This window comes from Amphibalanus amphitrite, unplaced genomic scaffold (genome assembly GCF_019059575.1).
Source record: "Amphibalanus amphitrite isolate SeventyFive unplaced genomic scaffold, NRLGWU_Aamphi_draft 000909F_arrow, whole genome shotgun sequence".
Lineage (NCBI taxonomy): Eukaryota > Metazoa > Arthropoda > Thecostraca > Balanomorpha > Balanidae > Amphibalanus > Amphibalanus amphitrite.
The window spans coordinates 10,899-37,426 of NW_024882403.1; the positions used below are offsets into that span (position 1 = coordinate 10,899).

General features: G+C 48.2%; 3 protein-coding genes across 3 annotated transcripts; 1 reads left to right on the plus strand and 2 right to left on the minus strand.

The window, feature by feature from the left end:
* Positions 1 to 3,614: 3,614 nt before the first annotated feature.
* LOC122367939 (peritrophin-1-like) lies at positions 3,615 to 4,710 on the minus strand. The gene is made up of 2 exons (XM_043341496.1): positions 4,588 to 4,710; positions 3,615 to 4,368 (listed from the first exon to the last, which is right to left on the minus strand). The coding sequence occupies exon 2, from the start codon at positions 4,358 to 4,360 to the stop codon at positions 3,875 to 3,877; it is 486 nt and encodes a 161-aa protein (XP_043197431.1). The 5' UTR covers positions 4,361 to 4,368; positions 4,588 to 4,710; the 3' UTR covers positions 3,615 to 3,874.
* A 2,556-nt stretch (positions 4,711 to 7,266) lies between these two features.
* On the minus strand, positions 7,267 to 8,343 carry LOC122367942 (peritrophin-1-like). The gene is made up of 3 exons (XM_043341498.1): positions 8,237 to 8,343; positions 7,648 to 8,018; positions 7,267 to 7,545 (listed from the first exon to the last, which is right to left on the minus strand). Exons 2-3 carry the CDS (start codon positions 8,008 to 8,010, stop codon positions 7,489 to 7,491), a joined length of 420 nt encoding a protein of 139 aa, XP_043197433.1. The 5' UTR covers positions 8,011 to 8,018; positions 8,237 to 8,343; the 3' UTR covers positions 7,267 to 7,488.
* A 3,513-nt stretch (positions 8,344 to 11,856) lies between these two features.
* Positions 11,857 to 13,386, plus strand: LOC122367938 (threonine-rich protein-like). The gene is made up of 2 exons (XM_043341495.1): positions 11,857 to 12,148; positions 12,459 to 13,386. The coding sequence occupies exon 2, from the start codon at positions 12,467 to 12,469 to the stop codon at positions 13,142 to 13,144; it is 678 nt and encodes a 225-aa protein (XP_043197430.1). The 5' UTR covers positions 11,857 to 12,148; positions 12,459 to 12,466; the 3' UTR covers positions 13,145 to 13,386.
* The last annotated feature ends 13,142 nt before the right edge of the window (positions 13,387 to 26,528 follow it).

Consider the following 26,528-nt stretch of genomic DNA (forward strand, 5'->3'; position numbering starts at 1 on the left):
AATGTTAAGATGTTGCTTTTGGGTCATATATGACCCAAGCGGCATTAATGGGTTAAGTAAGCGGAATGCTATAGGCGCGGATATGATGAGTAATAAGCTATTTTGTTTATGCTTATTCATAGACATCTATGTACATACCGAGGTATGTATATAAGAAGTCTATGGCTTATCTTATCCGAACTCAAAGCGTTCCACGTAGGTATAGGTAGCAATAGCCAATAGGCACTGTGGAGTGCATAGTCAACATAAATTTTAAAGTTCGAATTAATTATTTGGTTACTGCCGGCCTGGGAGACCTATTCAAGTAAAATATTCAGCTCATAAGGAACACGACTGCATCAGTCGATGTTAGATTTATGACGCGAATTAATTCGGACATGAATAGCGGAACTAATTTGCGGGTGCAGATACGATCCTGATTAATAGACCCGACCTCAGGCATTTAATAAGATAATCAATCCACTCCACTGGTGAATCTCTGTCGTTCTGCTACCTGAGAGCGAGGTTCCTTCTTTCCCCGATAGCTGTATTGAGTGCCATTTACCCCAGTCATGATTAAAGCAAACGTGAATACTTACTGCATTACATTACAAAGGGAAGCATGGGAATCTCAACACTAAAACCGTCTGTAGCGCATCATAGGTATACTCGTACTTCTTTATGTATCCAGGACATGAAATAAAATACATTAAGTAAATTGTAATAGATTTCTATTGCCGTGGCAATAAGTCATAAATTATCGGGCATGTTCAGTTTATAAGTTCCCCGCGTTCTGTCGTTTTTACAATGTCCCCGTCCAAGGTCTATCCAGTCATAAACGCACACCCCATCCGCACCCCATACTGCACCTACCGAGCCCGGCCGGCCGGGCTGACTTTGTGTGTGTATTAGGGGTGCCCCGGGATGATTTATGGAGAGCAGTCGCTGGGGCCGCTGTTTTATTGGTCGGGGACAGAGTGGCCCTGGTGCGGCGGCTCGCCCCAGGCTGTAAACGCGTCACCGGACGGGAACGACGCACGCGGCGAGCGGGGATCCAGACACGGGTGTACGAGTGAGCCAGGACTGAGGAGAAAATGAGTTTGACGATGTGTCTGAAGTCGTGTTTGTAATTAACGACACGTCACCGGCTTCACGTAGCGCCTCAATTGAGAAAAAAATGTGATGGGAACCAAACAACATAAAACCATTTATTATTACTCGTATAGGTATCGTTTGCAGTTGTAACATTCTTCCTCAGTCCTCACACAGCTGGATTGAAGGACAGTTGCCAAAACATCAATTCTTATCGACTGCTCATGATGCAAAGTTAGGACGGCTGTTGCAGTCATGCACCGCGGCAACATCAATGATCGTTGTCCACTTACGCTGCAATTGTGAATTGGGATCAGCCGGTACTTTACAGCCCAAACGTATGAGCACTCGCAGTCAGCACAGTTGATTCCGGTTTATGCATTCTGTTTATATGAACATGCTCCCGGGCAGTTTGGGCATACCTGTTCGGCTTCCGATTTGATTTACACTCGCACTACACAGCGGCAGATTGGACCTTATGGGTACTAGGTCTGTCTGTGCCATAATTGCTCATAAGTCCGAATCATTGCAGCGATTTTCGTCTAATTCAAGGCGGCGGTCGTGTGCAGCCTTCAAACGGCCGTTTGGTCGGTGGACATCATCCATAGACAATCGCCTTACATCAGTTCAGTAGGTGCAGCTCGCTGCTGCTGCACTGGTCCGACCCCAGCTCCGGCTCCGGCTCCGGACTCCAGACTCATCGACTGACGAACCCCGTGGCCAATAAGGCCCCCGCTCCCCTCCCCCCCCCCCCTCGGACCGCCCGCCGCACGGAGTGACCATCACTGGCGTGTGATTGTTTTACGGTACAATACGACCGGGCAGAGTCAATAAGCGTTATTGTGGTGCGATTACTGGGGTGGATTTAGTGTCAGAGCCGGCCGGCGAATGTGCGATGGCCAGAGTTAGAGGTGGTGACGGGAAAAGGAGGGTGTGAGCATTACAGAGGTTGTTGTTTCACAAGCGCGGGTGCAGCGTTCGATTACCGTTGTAATAAGAGTGATTGGGATTTTTTAACGAAAATTTCGTAGCCCTCGTCTTCGGCAGCACGCAGCCCAGACATGTAGGTACCTATGATGTTGCATAACGCTGCGCTTCAGCACATATCGAGCAGGCATATCCTCCCCCCCCCCCACACACACACACATGCACAAAGGTCAACGGTGCCGGGGGTGAAGTTCCCTTCCATTCCGTTGACCATCCCAGCCGAGTTGCAAAGGCTCCTCCCTTCCTTCATCCATCCTAACTAAGTCATACAGTGCCTACGTCCTACTCTCCAGCTGGTTACCCCAGCGGAATTACAGTCGGCCGTCCTTACTGTTGACCACCCAGTGGCATTTCGTCGGACAGAATTACAGTGTGCCGTCCCTACCCTGCACTGTTGACCACCTCAGTGGTATTTCGTCGGACAGTATTGTACCGCCGCCGTCCCTACTCCCTACTGTTGACACCACCCTGCAGTGGCATTTCGTCGGACGGCACCTGGGCGCTCCATTTTCCGGCTGATGACTTCAATCCGGACTGTGATCATGGGGCACTGTGAGTGTCCCCGGCTGATGAGACAGTGGCCGGCTGCATCCCGAGGGAGGTGTGGGGGGGGGGGCAGGGAGGGGAGGGGGACACAGGAGACGGTGACGTAACTGCGGTCAGTTGCTTTGGTACCGACAGCGATTGGGTCGCATAGATATGGTCACATGCATTGATGCTGTCATTTCAGTAAGGCATGAACTCGCTGAAAAACAGCATTGTGAAATGAATAAAGTTCGATGTATTTTGTATTTGTATGCTCATCCATGATAATTATAATGTTGCCTACTCTATAATGTCTTCAAAATAGCCGAGGCATCCTATTCGTACAGTAGGTATCGCAACCGGGTGAACTGCCCTTTCGAATGGAAGCTATCCGGTACAGCCTACTTTCAGGCGTCACTGCTGGCGCCATCTCTGAGCAGCAGTGCGAACTAATGCGTGTGCGTGGGCGCTGCAGCTCCCTCGCACTCTCTGCAGCTCTCGCAGTCACAGCGCGCTGTGACCGCGAGACGCATTGCAAGGTTTAGCGGTAACAAGTTTTAGCTACAGTTTTGTTCAAAGTATGCATTCCGTAGATCTCTGAAAAATAATGACAGCATATCCCTAATTAGACATGCTTAGCGTAGATACCGAGTCCGATCCGCCATGGGGACACGGAGAGCACTGTAAATGATGCAAGGACTGTTCACTAGTAGCTATTTGTGAATGGACTTCCAAAGATTCAGCATTCAAAGTGCGCATTGCGGCATATTGTAGGTACAACAGAAATAAAACCTACCAAAAGTCTTGCTTTCAATTAATTACAAGTTTTAGATTGAGACCAGTATCAAAAACGACTATTTTGATCTACAATCGACCGCACTCTATAATTTGATCTCGAAAACACTCTTTGTTATCAAAGACTTTTCCAATAACGTAGGTAATCACCTGGACAAGATGATCAAGTGAAATATCACAAATGGACAGTGTTTCGCCGTAGTGCCAACTCTACGAGCAAAAGCAAAGCACAAAATATATTTTAACGTTTATTGAATAAGCATAGCTCTAATGTTTATAAAAAACCACATGAGACTGAGGTAGGTGACTCACTGTACAGGATCGGATTATCGAAACGAGCCAGATATTTTCACACAAGCATAAGGCACAACAGTAAGTACGCATTCCGACAAAAAACATCTTAACAATTGCAAATAATAAACGATAAACGTCTGTGGTAGACTTAAAGCTTTACACCATATCATTCAGCGACACGCAAATGTTACTCAAAAATAAATTAAGGTGAAATAGTTGGAACAGGTCCCTCGGTGGTCACGTTGGTCGGGACGGGTCCCTCGGTGGTCGGGACGGGTCCCTCGGTGGTCGGCAGGGGTCCTTCGGTGGTCGATACGGGTCCCTCGGTGGTCGGGACGGGTGCCCCAGTGGTAAAGTTGGTCGGTACGGGTCCCTCGGTGGTCGGGACGGGTCCCTCGGTGGTCGGTCTCTCGGTGGTGGTGGTGGTGGCCGGCTCCGTGCAGTTGACGTTGAACCTGTAGTCGCACTGGTCCGTGTCCTCGTTGAAGTAGAGCCCGTCGGGACAGGTGAGCAGGATGGGCCGTCCGTTGGAGCACAGGTAGAACTGTGAGCAGCTCTGGTCGCTGGCCACGAACACGGGCTGGTCGGGGTCCGAGTTTCGGGGACAGTCGGACACGGGCGCTGCCACCAGGAGCGACGGCACGACCGCCAGCAGGGCCACACTCAGCGCCGCGCACACACGCATCATATTGATGGCTGAAACAACACAGATACGATATCAGCAGAGCTCAACCAATGGCTTCAAAACAACATGCCTTGCATGCCCATTTATTGACTAACAACCTAATCAAACAGGCACTCGTATAGGCACTATTGGCATGACTTTTAGAATTGTGAAAAGCGAGCCATTCAGGTGGATACTTTACATGCTTGGCGGCTGGCCGCCTGGACTAGCGATTTTTAAGTTTGTCTTACCTTTGAATCGAGGAGGTACTTGTCACCACTGAACCAACGGCTTCTGCCTTCTGGACTGCCCCGCTCTGCGATGCCTGTCAGCTGTGTAGCTCTGGCATTCAACTGATGTCCCTGCCACCAACAGCTGATACATTTATACCGCCACGACGCTCCTATCGGCCCGGGAAGGACGGAACCTGAACAGGATATTCCACCTGTGCTCTGAATTCAGAGAACGGAGTCCCACCTACGTCACAAGTTCGTGACATAACGTGCACTGTAGTAGCCGGCTGATAACGCCGCGTGTTTGGTGCCGATAGGACCTCATGAGATAACACCCTAATACAGACCACCTTAAGTGCCAAGCACAACAAGTAGAGTGATAAATCGCTGCGTAATTTGAGGTGGGTGACCTCAAAGATTAATGCCAACATTTGTTGCACCTTGTCTGGGATTTGGGATTCGATCGGGCTGATGTCATTTTTCTGAAAGCAGTGTCCTAGCAATTCCACAGACGGACGTTAGACACTGTGAACGGAAGCAGGTGCCATATAGCCAGTGTCCTCTCGAATGTCGTTTCACTAATTTTGCCACTTTATTTACGTGGGAGTGATGTAGCTTTTATAATTACATTTGTTGACCCACGCCCCGCGGGGGGAAGGGTATCAGAATCTTCCCCCTCCTATTAGATATAATACTCTTGCATAAAAAAATTAACCCTCGCGGGCCTGGGAGAGACAAAATTTACGCTCCTTCTCCCCCTTGACGAACATGTGCGATAGCTCCTGACCGTTTATGGATTGAAACGCCAAACTTTTCGTACTTTTTCGCCCATCAATTTCACATTTCTCGTAGAAAAAAATTGGACCCAGGCTCTTTCATTACGTCACATTGTCGATTTTCCTGGACCCTTGCGCGCGAATTTCGACGTCACAGACGTGGACCTCCAACAGATGCCAGAAATAGGTAGAGTTTTAGAGATAAAGACAATTTTCGAGCACGGTTGTGTATAGGATTGGGTAAAAATGTAAAAAAAAATAATTTTGGCGACCTGAGATCAGAGGTCAGGTCAACGACCCCGAGCAGGGTTTTAAGTTTTTTTTTTTTCGCAGATATATTCAACAAAAATGGCACTAGAGTCAAGGCACTGGTACCAATGCATTTGTCTTGTCAAGACGCGTCGAATGACGCATATTTTGTTTAGAAAAGTCACATCGTGTTGATTTCACGTGATTTCGAATGACCTTTTGTTGACCTTGAAACATGAAAGGTGATATATGATGAACTCGTAGCCGCTGATCACGATTTTGACATCCATTTTGCTCTAAGCATCCATTTAGAGCATCAGTATTAGTATAGCAAATATGGCTGAATTACTATGGCTGAATTGAGTCAGTGAAATAGCCTCCAGCAAGCATACTCTTTCCGACCTTGACCTTGGAACAGCCTTGTATCGCAACACGAACCAGAAATAGGTGCCTGACAACCTTCAAATTATTTCAAAACTTTTTGGAAACTAGTGTACAATTATATACGAAGAAGTGCAAACTTTGAGGTTAATTTTGCCTATGACCTTGACCTTGACCTCGAACTTTGAGCACATCATCAGATTTCTCAGATTCTCTTCTGTCTTTTCCCCTTGTTTTAACCCGTTTCATGCATCCGGCCGTCCTCTGGAACACTTAGATTGAGATCGCTACACATATGCCGATTTTTGCCTTTCACCTTGACCTCTGACCTTGAAAATTGAGCTGAGGTAAACAAAATTTGGTGCTTTAGAATCGTTTCGTACAGGGCTTTCTTCTTGTACGGTTCTTATTTCCGTTGCAACTATATTTGTGGAGTTAGGCAGGGGTAAATATTGTCCCCCCTGGGCTGTACGGGCTGGAGTTACCCCCTCCCCCCAGGGCGCCGCCGGGTTAATGAACACATTCAATACAAGTGATTGTTATGAGAAGCCAGATGGCTAGTGATGTGACTACAGTCAATCAATGTAATGCCACACCATTTGTCATTGCTTTCCTATTTCATTCCATTGAAAAGCATCGATACAGATCATTGAGCACCTGCCTATAGGTAACGGTGTTTTTCTGTTGATCTGTCGAGTGTCGGCTTCCTCTAATGCCGTTTATAAACTCCGTTGGTTCTCTCTTCCCCTGGTTCAAGAATAGATGTCGGATCGTAGCCACCAGAGAGCTTGTAGCCTTTTACCCTTTCCGTGGATATCAATGGTGAATGCTGGATGTTTCAATTCCATTGAAATTTGACGCAGAAGCTTATTACGCGTTTGCCAATCATATTGCGTAGTTCCTGTTCAAACCTACCTACGCATGCTGCATTGGCTGTGAGCAGCATGCTGATTGGCTGACGACGGCATGGCTGCATTCCTCAGCAAGGCACTCGTTCCTCTGCAAGGCACTCTTTACGGAGCGAGAAATTGAACATCTCCGTCTAGGGTGATCGTTGGGCCGTTGTTCCTCATCTGTGCTAGTCTCAGCTCAAGCTACGACACTACTATTCCAGTTTAAAACCCCATGTTAACAGTGAACTATTTCCTTTATTGTTATGTTATAGTCACACCTGCTTTCTAGAACTCTTGCCCCTCCCCCCCCCCAAAAAAAAACTACATAAGGTAAGTAGCAGCTTGAGGTAGATGCTTGAGAAGCCCACTTGTTGCGATATGACAGAAAATAAAAATGTTTAATAGCAAACCACACGTTTATTCTTTGCAGACATTACATCGTGCATCCGCTGATCTCTCGAAGGAACATAAACACATGCAATAATAGCAAAACATCTCATACAAAAACAACATACGGGATGCATGTCCCGTGCATCGCAGCTTTAAGTCCTATATATAAATTAAAGCTCTGGGAAAGGGCACAGCGGTGTGGATTCTTGCATCTTCAATTTAACCACCGATTACGGATAAATGGTTGATGTAGAAGCTTCAGTGGTCCCGTTGGTCGGCAGAGGTGCCTCGGTGGTCACGTTGGTCGGAACGGGTTCCTCGGTGGTCGGGACGGGTGCCTCAGTGGTAAAGTTGGTCGGGACGGGTGCCTCGGTGGTCGAGACGGGTTCCTCGGTGGTCGGCAGGGGTCCCTCGGTAGTCACGTTGGTCGGTACTGGTCCCTCGGTGGTCGATGCGGGTCCCTTGGTGGTCGGTACCTCGGTGGTGGTGGTGGCCGGCTCCGTGCAGTTGACGTTGAACCTGTAGTCGCACTGGTCCGTGTCTTCGTTGAAGTAGAGCCCGTCGGGACAGGTGAGCAGGATGGGCCGTCCGTTGGAGCACAGGTAGAACTGTGAGCAGCTCTGGTCGCTGGCCACGAACACGGGCTGGTCGGGGTCCGAGTTTCGGGGACAGTCGGACACGGGCGCTGCCACCAGGAGCGACGGCACGACCGCCAGCAGGGCCACACTCAGCGCCGCGCACACACGCATCATATTGATGGCTGAAACAACACAGATACGATATCAGCAGAGCTCAAGCAATGGCTTCAAAACAACATGCCTGCATGCCCATTTATTGACTAACAACCTAACCAAACAGACACTCGTATAGGCACTATTGACATGACTTGTAGAATTTTGAAAAGCGAGCCATTCATGTGGATACTTGACATGCTTGGCGGCTGGCCGCCTGGACTAGCGATTTTTAACTTTGTCTTACCTTTGAATCGAGGAAGTACTTGTCACCACTGAACCAACAGCTTCTGCCTTCTGGACTGCCTCGCTCTGCGGTGCCTGTCAGCTGTGTAGCTCTGGCACTCAACTGATGTCCCTGCCATCAACAGCCGAGACATTTATACCGCCACGACGCTCCTATCAGCCCGGAAGGACGGAACCTGAACAGGATATTCCACCTGTGCTCTGAATTCAGAGAACAGAGTCTCACCTACGTCACAAGTCCGTGACATAACGCGCATTGTAGTAGCTCGCTGATAACGCCGTGTGTTTGGTGCCGATAGGACCTCATGAGTGCCTTCGCAGATCTTGTTTTTAACACGCTTTCTGAAGTGCCAAAACATTGCAAATATGTGTTGATATTTTTCCTGGAGAGACTGAAGCTGCGTGAAACCAGAGAAGAAATGCACTAATCGTGACAGGTCCGAGATAATCACGAAAGAAAATGTCGTCATTTCCTTCAAACAGCATCCAAATGGTAGACGCACAACAGCTGCGGAGAACGACAACGGTGACAACTGACATGGCCAGTCCGCTTAACCCTCGCGGGCCCTGGGGGTGGCGTCCCCCCCCCCCCTGGCGAATATTTGCGATAGCTCCCGAACGCTTAGGGATAGGAAAACAAAACTTTCAGTACCTTTTCTCAATCAATTTGACATCTTCTGAAGTAAAAAATTTGGACCTAGCCCCCTTGATGACGTCACAGGGTCGATTTTTCTAGACCCCTGACCGGCAAACTTCGGCGTCACAGACGCAAACTTCAAATAGCTGCTAAAAATAGAGTTTTAGAGATAAAGACAAATTACGAGCAGAGTTGTGTAGCGTTTGACCTAGAGAAAAATAAAAAAATAGTTTTGGTGACCTGAGGTCAGAGGTCAGGTCAACGACCCCGAAATGTGGTTTTAGTTTTTCGCAAATAACTTCGATAATAATGGTCCTAGAGCTACCGCAGTGGTATGTACCATCGCATTCGTCTTGTCAAGCCGCGTCTAATGATATATATTTTGTTTGGAAAAGGTCAAGTTTTATGTTGACCTCATGTGACCTGGAATGACCTTTGGTTGACCTTGACACATGAAAGGTCGGCTATGATGTATTTGTACCCACTGATCACGAATCTGGCATCCATTTCCCTCTAAGCCTTCATTTAGAGCTTCCGGATGGCAAAATTGTCTTATTTATTATTACTAACTTGAATCAGTGGCATAGCCTCTAGCCTAGCAAGGATACTCTTCTGTGACCTTGACCTTTGGGCAGCCTTGTATCTTAAAATGAACCACAAATAGGGAACTGATAAGCCTCAAAACATTTCAAAACATCTTGGAAGTTAGCACGCAAGATGTACGAAAAAGTGTAAAGTTTGAGGTCAATTTTGAGCGTGATCTTGACCTTGACCTTTGATTTTGAGCACAGTTTCGGAATCCTCAGAATCTCTTCTTTCGTTTCACACCCAATTTTGCCGGTTTGATGCATCCTGCCGTCCTCTAGAACGCTTACTTTGAGATCACTACACATGTACCGGTTTTGCCTTTGACCTTGACCTCTGACCTTGAAAATTGACCTGAGGTCAAAAACTTTAGGTGCTTTAGAATCGTCTCGTAAGGACCTTTCGTTTGGTATCGCTTTTGTTTCCGTAACTCCCTTATTTACGAAGTTAGACAAGGGGGGGGGGGGGCGAAAAACGCTCCTCTCCGGGCTGCGGTGGTTGGGATTACCCCCCGGGCCCGGCCGGGTTAACGAGCAGATTTTTTTCGATACTTCTCTAGTTAATGTCGTTAAACTATGCGATAGGCGTTATCACAAGTGTATTCGCGGACATTGGGGCAACGTAAGAAAAGAAGAAAACAAGTGGCTCCAAGAACTTTAAATTATCAGTTAGCATGCATCTTTTCCTTGATCTGTAGAGAATTTACCATTAATTGCTAGAGAAAATTGCATTTAAAATCTTCCATCTATGCTTTTTTCATCGTTTGCACAATATGTTCTTTTATTAAGCTAGAAATACTAATTAGAAATAGTTCCCGCATCATCAAGAACAATAAGGAAGGCTTGAAGTGAATACAATAATCTAAACGGTGTTGTAATCTATGTGAAGACACTTCTAAAATTGCCTGTAGAAATATTGAAGGCAAAAGTTCAACTTTTTCACAAGACGGATGTCTGTAAACCTATTCAACGTGTGACAACTCAGCCGGTATTTCGTCGCCTACAGCCCAGCTTTCCCTATTGACCGATAGAGGCGCTGCTATCGATGTCCGCCCGTGCCGCCTAACGGTGTATTATGCCTAAAAGAAATCCTCATATGCTATTTGCTCTTCTTACAACACGTTACATATTTACTCACTGATTCGATGAGCTCATCTTACAGATTTACAGGTTATTTTGAGGTTAATTTGAGGACAATGCAGGTAAAACGTCTCCAGGCACAATTTAAATATTTGTCAAAAGTGAAATAACTTTCAATATGATTTTCTCAACTTGCTGCTGCATCTCCCCTGGTTTGTGGATGCTCCTTTAGCAGTTAAGGAAGATACCGACTACAGATACCAACTATACAGATGCAGATACCAACCAGAGGGTCATTAGTTTGCTGGCCTCAGGGTCCTACGTTGTCCTGTCCTGTCGCAGTTACGTCACTCGGTGAGAACGGAAACAGCTGACTGCCATCCGTCAGCTGACGGGTCTGTGGCTGTGTGACGTCATTAAAGTACCCAGAGACAGAGAGTCCGAATAGTGAACACACCACAGCACACAAATAAATTGTTTAAGGCAATTTTTATGTAAAAGGCACCGAGGTTGTACTTATTTAAAAAAAAACATACCGATGTAAGACATAAGAGGGAAAGGGTTTCGATATAACCAACACATTCTCCGTTCCTGAATGTCAAGCAGACTACTTATCATATTTTTTATTTAAGAACACACAAATTTATATTGCGTATCGGTTGGGTGCCTGAGGTTAATACTCGCTAAATACACAAGGGCATCGACAGACGCAAGGTTCAAAAACGCTCGGAGAAAAGACAAAAATATAAGATGCGAAGGAAAGATTAATCGACGCTAAATACGATAATTCTAACAATAATAGCAGTCGTGTAAATAGTATTCCGTCATTAAAAATGTTCGCTTTGGCCTTCAAATGGATCAGGATAACAATCTGCAGCATATACAACAATAAATTGCATTATGTCGATTAGACACGCATTGGATAGCATAAAATGAAATTTGAAACAGATGTACATAGCATAGATAAAATTAGACGAGATTATGTAGAAAAAATGGCATGGAAGTTCTACCTGTTATGAAGTTCAGTAAATTTTACAGAAGCTGACAAGTCAGCCGTTTCCGCTCTCAGGATCTGCGTGCACCGACCGTATACAGCTACGTCGGAGTGGTCCTGTTTAGCGTGAACTGACGTCACTGATTCAACAATAACACAGACTGCCCGGCTCCGGCTCGCCCACTTCAGATCTCCGGCCCGGGAACTTTCCCACGGCCAATGTCAGGGTACTTCTGACGCCACTTGTAGCTTACGATCGACAGAAGCACTCGTGACACCTTATCGTCTCTTCGCTCTTATCTACCGTACGGTACTAGTTCTAGGACCCGACGCACATTACGTCATGAGCTATCTTACGCGAATGAGAGTTGCGTTCGCTGAATAGTGTGTGCAAGTGAGATATGTCACACAAGGTCTAGGCGACAAGATATGATATGAATTGATACACCAACGGTATAAATACAGTCCTAGGCAGCAGTAGCAGCAGCAGTTCCACTTCAATCAGCAACAGCCTACCTAGTTAGTTGGTTACGTAGCTGAACCGCTGACAACTCTGCTCATAGCCAGCGCCTAACGAGCTTTTGCTGCTTTTTCTCACTTGTGCTCTTCAGTTGAAAGGTAAGCATTGCTACATAACAGAGCTTGTTTGTTATGAATTTGTTATGAATCTTGTTAAGTTTTACCATGCGTGTTTATGTTGCACCTATTCGTTTCACCTGTCTCTGACATGGAACAGTCTTTCCACAAGTGGATGTTGATTCATTCCATTCAGGTTGTGTTAATTTCACAGAGTACCTAGCTTATTAGTTAGATAAATAGCAAAGTAAAGATTATGCTTATAACTCAGCACAGTGTCGCGAGGGCTGCAGTAATTATTCATCATTTCGTCTGTCCATAATAATTCCTAATTAATTCCTTTCCATTTCAGCCATCAGTATGATGCGTGTGTTCGCGTCGCTGAGTGTGGCCCTGCTGGCGGTCGTGCCGTCGCTCCTGGTGGCAGCGCCCGTGTCCGACTGTCCCCGAAACTCGGACCCCGACCAGCCCGTGTTCGTGGCCAGCGACCAGAGCTGCTCACAGTTCTACCTGTGCTCCAACGGACGGCCCATCCTGCTCACCTGTCCCGACGGGCTCTACTTCAACGAGGACACGGACCAGTGCGACTTCAGGTTCAACGTCAACTGCACGGAGCCGGCCACCACCACCACCGAGGTACCGACCACCGAGGGACCCGTGTCGACCACCGAGGGACCAGTACCGACCAACGTGACCACCGAGGGACCTGTCCCTACCAACGTGACCACCGAGGGACCCGTCCCGACCAACGTGACCACCGAGGGACCCCTGCCGACCAACGTGACCACTGAGGCACCCGTCCCGACCAACTTCACCACTGAAGGACCCGTCTCAACCACCGAGGCACCCGTCCCGACCAACGTGACCACCGAGGCACCCGTCCCGACCAACGTGACCACCGAGGCACCCGTCCCGACCAACGTGACCACCGAGGCACCCGTCCCGACCAACGTGACCACCGAGGCACCCGTACCGACCAACGTGACCACTGTAGTGCCTATCCCGACTACCGATAACACTGCAACTACTCAATTTTAGTAAAGATATTGCTACAGCCTTACGCCATTTGATATTATCTGGTCGTTGTGTTTTTTTCTTTGTTTAGTAAATGACAGCTTGTCGCGATGCATAAAATGTCATTATTCCTCAAGAATAACTGGCACTGATGGGCTGTTTTTAATGTGAATGCTGCAGCTGACCTAATGCATTATTTTGATATATTAGCTGTTTGTTACACTATCCTATTTGCATGAATATATTTAAATAAATATGTGACAAGATAGCGTTTGTTGATAAGTAAGCGCAGACGGCGCCTGATGTTAGCATCTGCCATGACGGTACACCCGTTGTCTATTACGTGTGCCGTAGACGTCGTACTCGTATAGCTATATTTCCAACCTCCTATCCCCTCCCCCCTGCACCGCCACGACGAAACCCCCTAATGCCACCCGACACAGGCTCGTCGGAGTCGTCTCTGGCGCTCCGCAAACCCTTCGGAGACGCACGACGGCGACAGTGACGCTGACGAAAAGAGACGCACCCGGGAACACTGATAAATGACGCTGTTGTTTGAAAATTAGAGAAGCAGAGCGCTCGTCGAGGGAGGCCTTGCTCTTAACAAAGGTGCAACAGAGGGCGGACGGGGTTGCATTTGTGAGAAATTTCAGGACAGAAGAGATTATTTGTCGGGATTGGTCGTGGTGCTGCTATTGTCACAAAGTGATAAGTATTATAAGTATTTTCACAATATTTTGTTGGCACGAGACCGGTTTTATCGATGTTGATTCGAGCCGGTAGATAGATGAGAACGACCCCCCCCAAAAAAAACATGAACAATAGTAAGATATTAAATCAGCATTACTGCCATTCAATGTCTAATAGTTAATGGAACATCTACCAATCAGTTTACCTATTTGAATATTTCTAATACATATCCATTGGTATCAAATATTTCTTCATAGCACGGCACTTATAAAAGGCAGCTGCCTATTAAGTGATTGGTACCTAATCGGGTGAAGGTTCTGCTTGGTACCTGAAACGTCGAGATGATGCGTTATTTAATCAACATGTGATCATCGATCCGTTGCAGGGGACATCCAATTTGCCGCGTACCTGACAAGAATCGATACAAATCGCTTTGGATAATGAACTACTCAGTCGGGGCAAATTTGACGGTATCGTCAATATTCCGATATTTGTCGCCATATGACTTCATATGAGTCCATATTTCCCCACCTGTCACCTATATTCAGACATTTCTCACAGATGAATGCCGCACTGGCGGCAGCCGCCGTCCAGCCTCTCCGCCCGCGCCCAGTTCATTTCGACACATCTGCGCCGCCATTGTCTCGCCTCACCTGTCACGTCAAGTGGCGCGGCTGAGACGACATTTGGCGCGGCTGAGACGTGTGGCGCACTGGGACTGGGCTCCAATAACCGCCGGGCCAGGGCACTAATATGGCCCCGATTGGAGGTCCGGTTTGGGAGGCGGAACTGCGCGAATAGAGGCAGAGCCAGTCGGCTGAGGCAGAGACTCCTGGAGGAAGAAGCTGCATATGGGTGCCCTTTTACAGTGCACATGCAGTTCAGAAGAATCTCGCGTGAACGCATAGATGGGTGTAATACGGGTAAGTCAAGAGAGGAAGTAAAATTGTACGGTGCTGGTTTGGGATGACAATAAGAAAAGTTTTATCACTATTTGACATCATCCGTCTTCAAAGAAAGCTCATAGTTGTGGCAACTTATATCACATATTGAAACGTTTAGCCCTTTATTTCTTTAGTTTTAAATTTACCATATGCACTTGCAATTCGAAATCCGCATAAAGATTTGAAATAACAAACAAAAAATAACTCCGAGCGTAATTTGTTACACATTTTTCAATCTAACTGACACAAATATCTAATTCAAACTATAAGAATATATAACCTCCGCTGTCCCGGCCCGGCATGGTTCGGTCCATCAATTCTGATTTAGTTCGTTTCGCCGGGGACGTTTTATGCGATACCTGACTGATCTGACTGGCACTTTTTATCAGTTAAGGCGCGACTTTTCAGTGGCCGACTCCGTCTGAAGCCGAAGACTTTATCCAATGTGTCCGTTGGCGGATTAGTGGCCCTGTTATTGGCCATAGCCAGTCAGCCGCAGAGAATAATGGGCCCTTGGGAGGTCATTAAATTTAAATAGTGGGTGTCGGTCATAATTCACGGTGTCAAATGCTGCCTTTGGCATTTTCGGTCCGAGAGTGTTTGGATCATCACCTGACGTTTTTTTTCTTGATGAGTCGCATCGATGGAGTGGACTGCATCAATCTAGGTCAATTGCAGGCCAAGATGATACCTTCAATATAAAGAAAATGGTAGGTGTGTCATGTCGGAATATTCATTCAATTTCTACGAATGAAATTCAGAAGCTCTGCTCAAGTCCCAATTTCTAGAACAGTTGTCTCAGTTGTCTCAAGTAATTAACTAAAAATGATAGCTTAATTAAGCTAACGAATCATTTGTCTCTCAAAAATATGACGATCAATCTTTTGGTAAAGTCTTATCTGGCCCAGTTAAGTATAAGAGCGCTTTAGTCTGCAATGGTCGCAGCTCGCTATGCTTTTTCAGCGGGAATCCGGTCAACAGCAAATTATAGGCCTGGCGAGATCTAGCATAAAACAGCACCCTTGGGTTCTGTCCTCATCTCACATGTGCAATGTGAAATGTACATAATAGCCGTTTTTACGACGACCTATCTGGTGAATGCACCTAATTTGACCAAATATCTACCAAATCTCTTTTACAGCAAATATCTTAACCCTCGCCGGACCTATTGGTTTTCTACATACGCGCCGGCCGAGGGGGGGGGGGGGGGCGGGTACGACACCCCCTCGCCGTTTCGCCCCTGGTGGAGCTAGCGCGTCGCGGCGTGTGCGCCGTTACGAGACGCAGAGATTGGTACCCGATTTTAAGGTCCTAGGTCAACCGGTGACCTCTGAGGTCAGGTCAAGTGCCCCAAGGTACGGTTCAGTTTTTGGTGAATAACTTCGCAAAAAACGGCCGCAGAGCCGCGATTTTGGCAGCATCGTGTTCGTGTCGCTCAGGCGCGTCGAATGATATACTTTTTGTCCCGGTCAGGTCAACTTGGGGTGTTGACCTCAGGTCAAGGTCAGGTCAGCACCCCCAGGTCACGAAGTTGGTCGAAAGAGGTCATGTTGCATATCATTTGATTCGGCAGGTCTTCCTGAGTCCATTGGTGGCTTTCCCGACTCGCTAGCTCAATTTGATCAAGAGTTATTGACGAAAAACTAATATGGCCTTGATGACGTCATAAATGACGTCACGCAAGGTCAACATTGCAAAAGTGACGCATCTAACCTTGCAAGGAGTGCATCAAATTACGATTCCGTGTGCTTGAGATAGTTGGAGATCGTTCCCGGCGCCAGAATAACAGTTTTCATTTTCCCCATTGACTTATAATGGTGAGGTCACGAAAATGACCTGACCTCAAATGACCTTTAGGAAAAATCCGAGATATACAAGTTGTGAGACTCATAATGGATACTAGATCCTGCAAGTTTCATTTCCCTGTGACATCTCCTCTGGCAGTGAGGGCGTTGCGAAGTTGCGACATCTGAAGACCGTGCAGAGGTTCACTTATGACGTCATAAGTCAGTGACCTGACCTGACCCGAAAATGCGGTTGGTGTCTAAAGATCCGGCTTGAATCAAAGATCAGGTATGCCAAGTTTCAGCTCTCTATCGCCAGCGTGGTCGGAGCTATCGCGAAAAAAACCCTATGGGGGGGCGGCACCCGCCCCCCCCCCCCTCGGCCGGCGAGGGTTAAATTATAAATTCATTTCAGTGTTTTAGTCGATGATAATATCTGATATTATGACAAAGAAGGTATATAAACAATTAGCGCAACCCTAGCTAATAGGTGCGAAGAAGCACACTGAACCTAATTTGACCAAATGTGCACCAAATCTGACCAAATCTGACCAAATGTGTACCAAATGTGTACCAGATGGCCGTCGTGAAAACGGCTACTATTCTATTTTTGCGGTGGCAGATTGAAAAGATTTGCAGTTGCACATGAAGTGCTACGCCGCCACGGTGCTTTATTTCAGGGCACTCCGGTCATGACCTTTAAAGCTCGCTGACATATGGAATTCCCATCCGGGCCACTCAATCAGATAAAGATGTTTCCAATCTTATCAATATAGCATCAAATATCAAACGCTTAGGTACCATCGAATTCTTGATATTTGTGATAACTTTGCAAATTCTGCTGACCATTTTGTCTTAGCGATAAGTTATGGATGAGAATACCTTCGAGGGAAGAGTGTCACGCATGAAATGCGTGTCTATCGATCCAGATTCTATGAAATACTCCTCTGAGAACAGCATGCCTATAGAGAACTACACTGAGAGAAAAGTTGACTCTTCCCAGCACATTGGGGAGAGTTGTCATTTTTGATTCCCGATGCAACTCTTCTTCGACACCAAACTCGGATAAAAATCATCTAGAAATAGCCCACGCACGATCAAAAAGTGAATGCGACCGATCTTATGCGAAATGGCATGCAGACATATGAGAAAAGACACAGACCTCAAACCTGATAATTCTTTACATTTACACCACTTGATCAGTCATTACGCACAATGTTATCTGGCATATCATCAAAGCGCTATGGAGGTCAGCTTCCTAAAGTCTGTTAGATAGATAACCCACGGAAACTCGACAATCTTGGACCAGTCGGCGCTCTCAGCCCCACCTTAGCGTCCGTCCTGCCGCGGCGGCCCTGACCCGCTGCTCAGTGACGGCCTGAAGAGCCCCCTGTTCCATGGGCCGCGCTCCACCGCTGTCCGACAGGGGCGCCGGCAAACATTTACACCGGGAAGTGAGTCGTTTATTCAAGTGGAGCCAATGTCACGGAGCGCTTGGCTGCAGGAAAAGGCGAGGACACAGCCGGGAGTCGGCGGATGTGGCCATCACTTAGACAGAAAAATGTGCCGGAATAAGACAATACAATGTTCAAACACATCGTAAATGCAAAATATGTAATTGCGAGCGAAGTTCCAGTGCAATATAATCTCAGGATTTCGTAAACGATTAAATCTGAGCCTCTCGTATTGCTGCGAGGCTTTATCTCAATTAGGAGCGAGATGGCAGGGACTTGCATCAGATTTCATCCGCCCGAGCTGTAAGAGCTCCGCACTGGGTGCAAACACATTAAAACCACTCTGGTTCTCTATTTCGGCTATCAAAATATTCCCGTTATCTGCTGCAACAGCGTGCAACGAAACAAACCTAATGAACAAACTTTCGCCAATTACAGCGCTTTAGCGTCAAATGCGAAGTTTTCATTGCGCCAAAAATTCAGAAAACAATGCTTTTAATTTGTTTAGTTGCTCCGTAATCGGGATGTGTTGGCCGCACTGTCCTGCAGTTTGCACCTCTGATCCCCACCTGGCGGCGCCATTTGCTCTCATTCCGGACGCTCCCTGCGAACTTGGCGCTCGTGTGCGACGCTCAACTTTGCTCATCACCTCTCTTGGAGACCTGTGCGTGGTCGTGTCGGCTGGCGCCGCCGCGGCGTCTCCTTCCGGCGGCTGATTTCAATTTCGGCTCGACACTACCCCATCACGGACCAACAGCAGGCCCGCGGGCAACCACGAACAGGCCGAACGAGGCGAACTTTCACGGTTTGCAACGTAAGCCTCGGCGCAATGCAGCGTCAGTTATTCGTGTTTATTGTTTGTGTTATGCTATGCGCTTTCACGGTACAAAGAAAGCCTGAGGCGAACTTTCATGCATGTGAATTACTTTCCCGTTGTTTAATGGTGAAAGCAGTCGCTGAGAGCAGAAACAGCAGTAATTGTTAGAAATGGCTATCAAAGTCCTGGGAACGTATTCACTATTTACGAGTATTTCCATGGAGATATCTACATGCGTGAAGGAGCACCTCTTATTGGTATACATACTTATTCGTAAGTACAAGCCAGCATAAAGAAATATGTAGATAGTCGTTCTATGGAAATTGCCCAAACACATCAACCCCAATTAAAATCATTAACACTTACTCTAGACAAATCCTCTGTCAAACACGCAACTTCTTTGCTCTCTTTAAGCTCCAGCTGCGTGGAGCGCCGGTCAGCACCCCCCCCCCCCGCCCCACGCACGCACCATCGTCATCGTCAGTGCGGAGCGCCGCCAGCGCATAATTGGCCCACTAATGAGGCGCTGATGGTGTGTCGGAAACACGTCAGGGGGCGCCTCTCTCCCGGTTCTTGCTCCACGTACGGATCACGGTAGCTGCAGTTTTTACGTTCTCCCCGCGCTTTTTGGGCAATATTTAGGTCAGATGTCCGCATTGGATCAATCTGACGCAGATTGTGAAGAAAGTGCGGCCATATTGAACGACCTGTTTTTCTCGGAATAATTTTAGTTCTGAAGGAATTATGAAAGGAAGGAAAGTGAATCATCAAAGTTCTGGTAAAAATGGTACCCATTTATGAATTCTAATTTAAGTTTTAACGATCCCGTCCGTCGCTCATTGTGGGGTGAGGACGGAAAGCAGTCGCGCATTAGTTCTGTCGATGCATTTAAAAAGCTACTTCGTGCAGGTCCCATTCCAAGCAAAGTGATTGGAGACCAATTAACCACTTCAGAGCCAGTCTTCAAGTTCATGAGAGTGCACCATAAGAGCAATTTATGTTGCATCATCTCCAAAGCTTCAATACTCATATATTAAACACGTGTGGAGAAATTGCTCCTCGTCATGTCCCAATGCTCTCACTGATTCGAAAATCTCCTGTCCCCATGTATAAAGTTACGCCCTTCCTGCGAAAATACACTTGTGGAGAGGCTACCAATTAGCGCGACGGACACATCACGTTTGTCCTCCGGTCAGAAGCAACAGGGAACGGTCGGCCCGCATTGTGCCCCGCGCGCCACCGCACGTATCACACGCGCCGGAACGGTCACAGTGGCCGCGGCCGCGGCACGTGCGCGCGAGGGGCGGGGAGGGGCGGGGAGGCAGACTAATGACCGTCGGAACGGCCACTAATTAGCTCCTGTGTAGGCCGCGCACGCCCCCCCCCCCGCGACTCCGGACCGCCCCGCCCGTCTCCCACGCACGCAGCCGCGCAGGCAGTGACCTGGGCCGGTCCACGGTGGTTCAGGGCAAGGACCAGTGGTTCAGGACCGATTCAGACCACGCGAGCTGTCGGTTTGGAGACCGATTCAGAGTAAAAAAATCCCACTCACGTCCGAACCCAATTCACGGGGAGATGCGAAAAACAGCATGTCGACCTAAGCCTTCAAATCGATACCCTTGTTCACCCCTTGCTCAAACACACTGTGACGGAAACATAACGGACCCCTTTCCAAAACTAATGACCGGGGCGGGCCGGTGCCGACGCCAGCCGGCATCACCCCCTCGCGAGACGCAGCATCCATCATCTAGCGCCGCGGCGCGCCACACTCAGCACACACGCGCCACTACCGCCGCCCAGACACAACTGACGCAGCTTCCACGTCACTGGCGACGATTGCGGCGCGCCGCCCTGATAGATCGCCGCCTCGCAAACAAAGACGGCCGGCGCACGGGCTGCACTATCTGTCGGATTCATCGGCGCCTATTGCTGTGTCATCACTGGCGGTGTTCCCCAGATCCCCCCCCCCCGCCTCCCCCGCTGACCCCTCCCCCGTTCATTGGTCGCAGGTCGGGCAATATTGAATCATTCCACACAGATCGGCAGCCGGCTGAGTGGAAAGAGTGGAGTGCCGGATGTGAAGGAGAGAGGGAGAGGGACGAATGGAACCGGGATGAAGTCTAGCGTGAGTTGGAAGGGGATAAAAAGTGGACGAAATGGGGGAGAGTGAGTGGTAGTTTGTAGCGAAAACTTGTCGAAACGGGGTATGCTTGTTGACATCAAAACATGTTGCAAGGAAGTTTTGAAAAAACATCATGCTATACTAAATGTTTTTGTTTTGTTTTACAATCATTAGATCTTAAATCAACATATTCCATTCGTTACGGAGCGAGCGAAGCGAGCGTAGTCTTTCCTTAGATTAACGGAAATTTCTGAGTATGAGCGGCCGGCCGGCCGGCCGGCCGTGGTCACGCTTTTGCGAAGCTTATATCTCAGCAACCACTTGACCGATTTACATGCGGTAATTTTTGTAGGGTAGCTTCATTCCTTCTACCAAGTATTGGACTATTCCCGATGCATGTGGGTGACCCCTTATGCACGTGCCACGTGCAAAACCAAGAGGTGTCACTTTTGTAATTGTTGCAATATCTCGGTAACTACTGGGCCGATTGCGCTGAGAGTTGGCATGTAGGTAGGCACCCACTAGGCAATGCATATCCATGTGCCAGAGTTGGGGTGCTGCTGCACGTGCGCACGTGCAGGGGTCGATTCCAGATCTCGAGAACGGCTGGACCGATTGCGCTCAAATTTGGTACACGGTTACGGAGCAGTTAGTAGGGTGCCGTGCACAAGTCAGTTGGGACCCATTTTGCACGTGCGCACGTGCAGAGTGCCGCTTCCAGATCTCGAGAACGGCTGGGCCGATTGTGCTCAAATTTGGCACATCGCTAGAGACCGGTTAGTAAGGTGCCGTGCACAAGTCAGTTGGAGGTACCCCCTCGCAATTTCGCACGTGCAAGGCTCACCCTCTCGCTCGCTCCGTTAGTCGCCACAAAAGGCGTTATACTGGTCATGCATCTTACACGAGTCGTACATATTTACTTCTCACACCACGCTTCTCCGTTGCTACCCTTTAAAGTCCAGCGGCCCCTAGAGCCATCACAAGGCACTGGCAGCGAGTCTGATCAGAGATGCACCAGCTGGTAAGCAGATGGCCCGCCGGCCAGCAGCCCCGCTTTACTAAAGGCCGGGTTTATAGCGCGTTGGCCCTTCCACGCACTGCAGTTACATCGGGAGACAGCCGTAAAAGTCACTTGTAGGGAGAGCTGGGGGAAAGAGGGACCTCTGTCAGTGAAATTAGTGAGGCAAGAGGTGGGAATATTGAACCAGAGCATGTCTCCTAGTCGATCATGTTAATTCTCTGATCACTGCAACGGGGATGAGAGATAAATCGAAAATGTACAACATGTTTTACGAACTGATGCATTGCCTACAATTTGTTTCAATTATGCTCGCCAGTCGTCACTTTTCTATTGTTCACTATTCTGAAATGTTTTTGCTATTTAAGTTTCTTTTTCAATATCTGTTCCAGTGCGGGCCTTTGAAGATAACAAAGACCCGATGTCTTCCCTCCATATCTATCTATAGCATCTCTTAGCATCCGGTACTAAGGCCCTATTCCGGTACCGATGGCGGTGCCTTCATCTGCTATCAATCGGCTTTCAGCGTTTCCGCCGGAGGCTGGCTTCGCCCACGCTGACGTCACTTCTGGTGGCTAAATCTGGCCATCTCTCCGCCGACATGCCCTGCTCTGACCGCAAACATCAGCTTCAATCACCCACCGCTCTTATACGAGGAGCCCGCACCGCGGCTGCGGGGGCGTCCGGCTACACACCGAAGCCGGCTGTGGTGGCAGACGGGTGTCGCCCCCACTCCCCAGCCGTCGCCGCCGGGCGTCGGCTCAGCACTCACACCAGTCTCAGCTGGTATCACTCGTCCGTCAGTCAGATCACATCACATCACCTGACACTGTGTGACGTCACGTCACGTACGCTGACGTCACAGCAGTCAGCGCTGATCAGCCGGGGTGCTGCCGTCGGCTGAGGCGGCTGTCGGGGGATCACTTACAGAGCGGCTCATACCCCACCGCTGCTAATGGCGCCTGCAACGGCACACATGTGCAGCACGCGCCCCGTGCAACGCGTCATTTCGCCACAACATTGCCTTCCCTCCCCCTCTCCCCTCCTCTCCTCCCCTCTCTCCCCCGCACGGCACTTCAGACCGCAGTGCTGGACGCACAGAGGGCGAATTCCCCAGTCTCCTTTCCGCTGTTTGGTCACCCTAGTGTCACATAATTCTCCGGTCCTCTCCAGTCTCCACATAATAAGACAGTGGACTGGGGTCGATTCGTCTTCCTCTTCTTTCTCTTTCCTTTCTTCGAAATTGACTTAGGGAAACACAAGTCCTTATGAGGTAGAGAAAATGAACATTCACCAAATGTAAGAAGACGTTGATTCGCGCATCCACTTATTGAGGTCTAAAACAGAAATGACTTCTTCCTATCCACACTGTCATGCTGATACATTCTTTGCATCCACAGAGAAAAATGATAGAGGAAGAAAAGAAATAGCAACCCAAGCCTCAGCACGATAAAGCTTCTAAGAAAGGCAGCAATGTTTTGGTATTTAAAACAGCCAAAGCCCGAAGGCATTCGAGTATGTTGGGCCGTCAGGAGTCCAGGACGCAACTCGGTGCGTGAATCAGCATTAGGTACCTATATGTTGCGCCTGAAAATGGAAATTTATTTAGTGAATTCGTGTTTGATTGCTTTGAACTAGACACTCTGTTATAGTTAAATGACTAATGAGGACGGTGCTCAGATGACTGAATACGCCCTTTCCTTCTAAATAATTCGGCCATTTATCGCGTTGGGCGAGGCTCCAGCCGTCAGGGATCGTTGAAGTGCGCGATGGAAGATCTCACACAGGCCCTCACCGCAGAAGTTCCGACGCACCCGCCGCAGCCAAAGACAACAACTGTGTGTCCCAGTGGAGTCAAACTCACACCAACTGAATTCATTGGGGAAAACAGAGCCACTTCTCAAACCGCCAACTAATGTGAAGAAAAACAAACTAAAATAATCATGCATCGGGCGGCTTCAAACGTCGACGATCTTCAAAGCCTTACGCTGAGGATTCATCAAAGAAAGGCTGGCGACTTTCATACTGGCGCTGTTCGCTCTGGTGACTCCAAATCTGGAACGGAGGTGTTTTTACCCGGCCATTGCCGCTCGCAGCTCTCGAGTAACGAATGATGGTGCGTGGCACCGACGTCAGCTCAAGGACCGCAATGCGTCTGCCCGAGACGCCGGTCCTGCAGTACCTGCCAAATGGTACTGGATGCGCAGCGCCCGACGGAGAGACAGCTGGGTGATCGGCATGTGTAAAGGACGGTCCACATTGGTTATTATCACAACTTACTACTTAAATCACGTGACACTTCGACATGTCAGGCGTGATGTCACATATGTGGTCCTCAACTCGACCAATAAGCCTACGACAGCGGCAAATGTCACTCGGAACAACGAGCTCGTGATAAAAGCGGCAGAGAAACCACCGCCCGGGAAACTGAAACCGGCTTACAATCAGCGAGACGGGCATTCGAAAATTAGGTTCACACCACATTCATATGCATTTGGCGACGTACATTTGAGGCGGAGATAAACACATTATTTTACGTCTGGGTGCCGGCGAGGTAATGGAATTCAATGGGTGGCATTACCATGCGGCGAGGCTTTCCGCTGGGCGGATTCAGCCGAAGCGGCTGAGAAGCGTCTGAGAATAGCGCCTCATCTGGAGCTGGTGCGCCGCGTCCAGTGCCGACCACACCTGGGGCCCACGCAGGTGGGAGCGGAAATAAATCACTGACCGCTCAGAGGTCTCGGGGATAGGCCTCGGTCCCAACAGTCATTCGTCTAGTTATTAGCATTCTGGCATTGGTCCAGTCGACTGTTTCACGTCATAGTAATTATAAAAAAGTCCATTTTTTTCAAAAGGCTCATGGCCCGAAGTATTATTTTGGAGTTGGCACGTGCGAGACGCTAGAAAATAACGCAAGCTGAGATGAATTTCTCGGCCATGGGCCATTTTTGAAAGATAAGCACACTAAGCACAGTGCAACGGAGCAAGTTGTTCAATTTAGCTTATAAATCGTGTCATATTGCAGAATGTTAGTAAATTCATATATTTGAGCGGTTGAGCCATTCTGTTGAATTTGCATGCTAATCTAACGTCACTCCTAGATCAACCTTGATTCCACAGCCAGGCCATCACTTGAGAAATAACAAGCGGCAAATCCTTAAATAATCAAGACAGAACAATATTTTTTGCTACAAGGCTCTGTCGGGCGCCAGAATTCTGAACGGCAGGCTCACTCCATGTCATTGTTAGCTGCTGAAGCTGGTGACGTTCCATATTGTTGTCTTACATTGTGTTCTCGCATGCTACGTACAAACTTCAGTAGTCTTTTTATGAGTCTTTCCAGATTTAGTAGGCGCATACCCGACTTCTTCCCAATGCAGGAATCGATCGATCAACATTGTACTAGATCGGCAGATATGCTGGCTCATGTTTCTTTTTGTACTCAACAGAAATAAACGTAAAACAAAATGTCAATCCGTGTGTTACTTTTGTAGGTCTGCAAACAAGTCATCCACGTAATCATCTTAATCATTTGTTTAGTGCCTATGGCTAGACCCCGTGTGGAAGCATTACTTTCGATTCACAGTTCCTCATTATGAGTCGTATGTATATACTTCTCTCAAAACTATCGCAAATCAGAGACCAGCCGACCAGTCTGATTTCGAAACGTGCCAAGCCGGTGTTCGTTGAATTCTGTCAAAGTCATCACTTTGCACGTGACAATTCTAAAATCGATTTTCGGGCCGTGCGCCTTTTGAAATAAAATGGACTATAGTACATATACATAATGTTCATTCTAAGTGGCTTGATCACAACTATTCTGTTGCATGAGTGCATCTACTTACTCGCTAGTTGCCTTGAAATCCTGCGCAATGTCGATCATCATAAACTCCAACACCATTCCCCAGTTTCTATCACCGCTTAGTAGAGGCCTGGTAACTGGTAACTGCCAACTGGTAACCAGGCCCCCGGTGCAGTGACCGAGTCCAGTTGAAGACGTGGGTACTCACTACTCATTATTCATGAGCGGAAACCGATCCGCTGCAGACGCCGTGGGGTTTCGGGAGACTTGGTGAACGGTTGTGTGGGCAGTTGAAGCATTAGGTTACCGGTTAGCAGGGCTGCGGAGTCCGAGTCGGAGTCGGAGTCGGAGTCGGTCGGAGTCGACAGTTGTGACCGGAGTCGAAGTCGGAGTCGGAGTCGATTTTAAAAACCCGAGCCGGAGTCGGAGTCGGAGTCACCGAAAATCTGTCGACTCCGCAGCCCTGCTAGATCTGCGGAGTCGGAGTCGGGAGTTGGAGTCGGTCGGAGTCGACAATTCTGCCCGGAGTCGGAGTCGGAGTCGGAGCTGGTTTTTGAAAGCCGGAGTCGGAGTCGGAGTCGAAATCGCCGAAAATCCATCGACTCCGCAGCCCTGCCGGTTAGTACGATTGAACAGGTGGGTTGAGCTTATGATTCGCGATGCATAATTTGGTAATTTAAGCGGAAGGCAATGCTCTTTCCGAGTACAATCATGCATGTTTATATGCAGGAAATTGTAGTGATTTAAGCCGCAGTGAATGTTACAGATTTGAGAAAA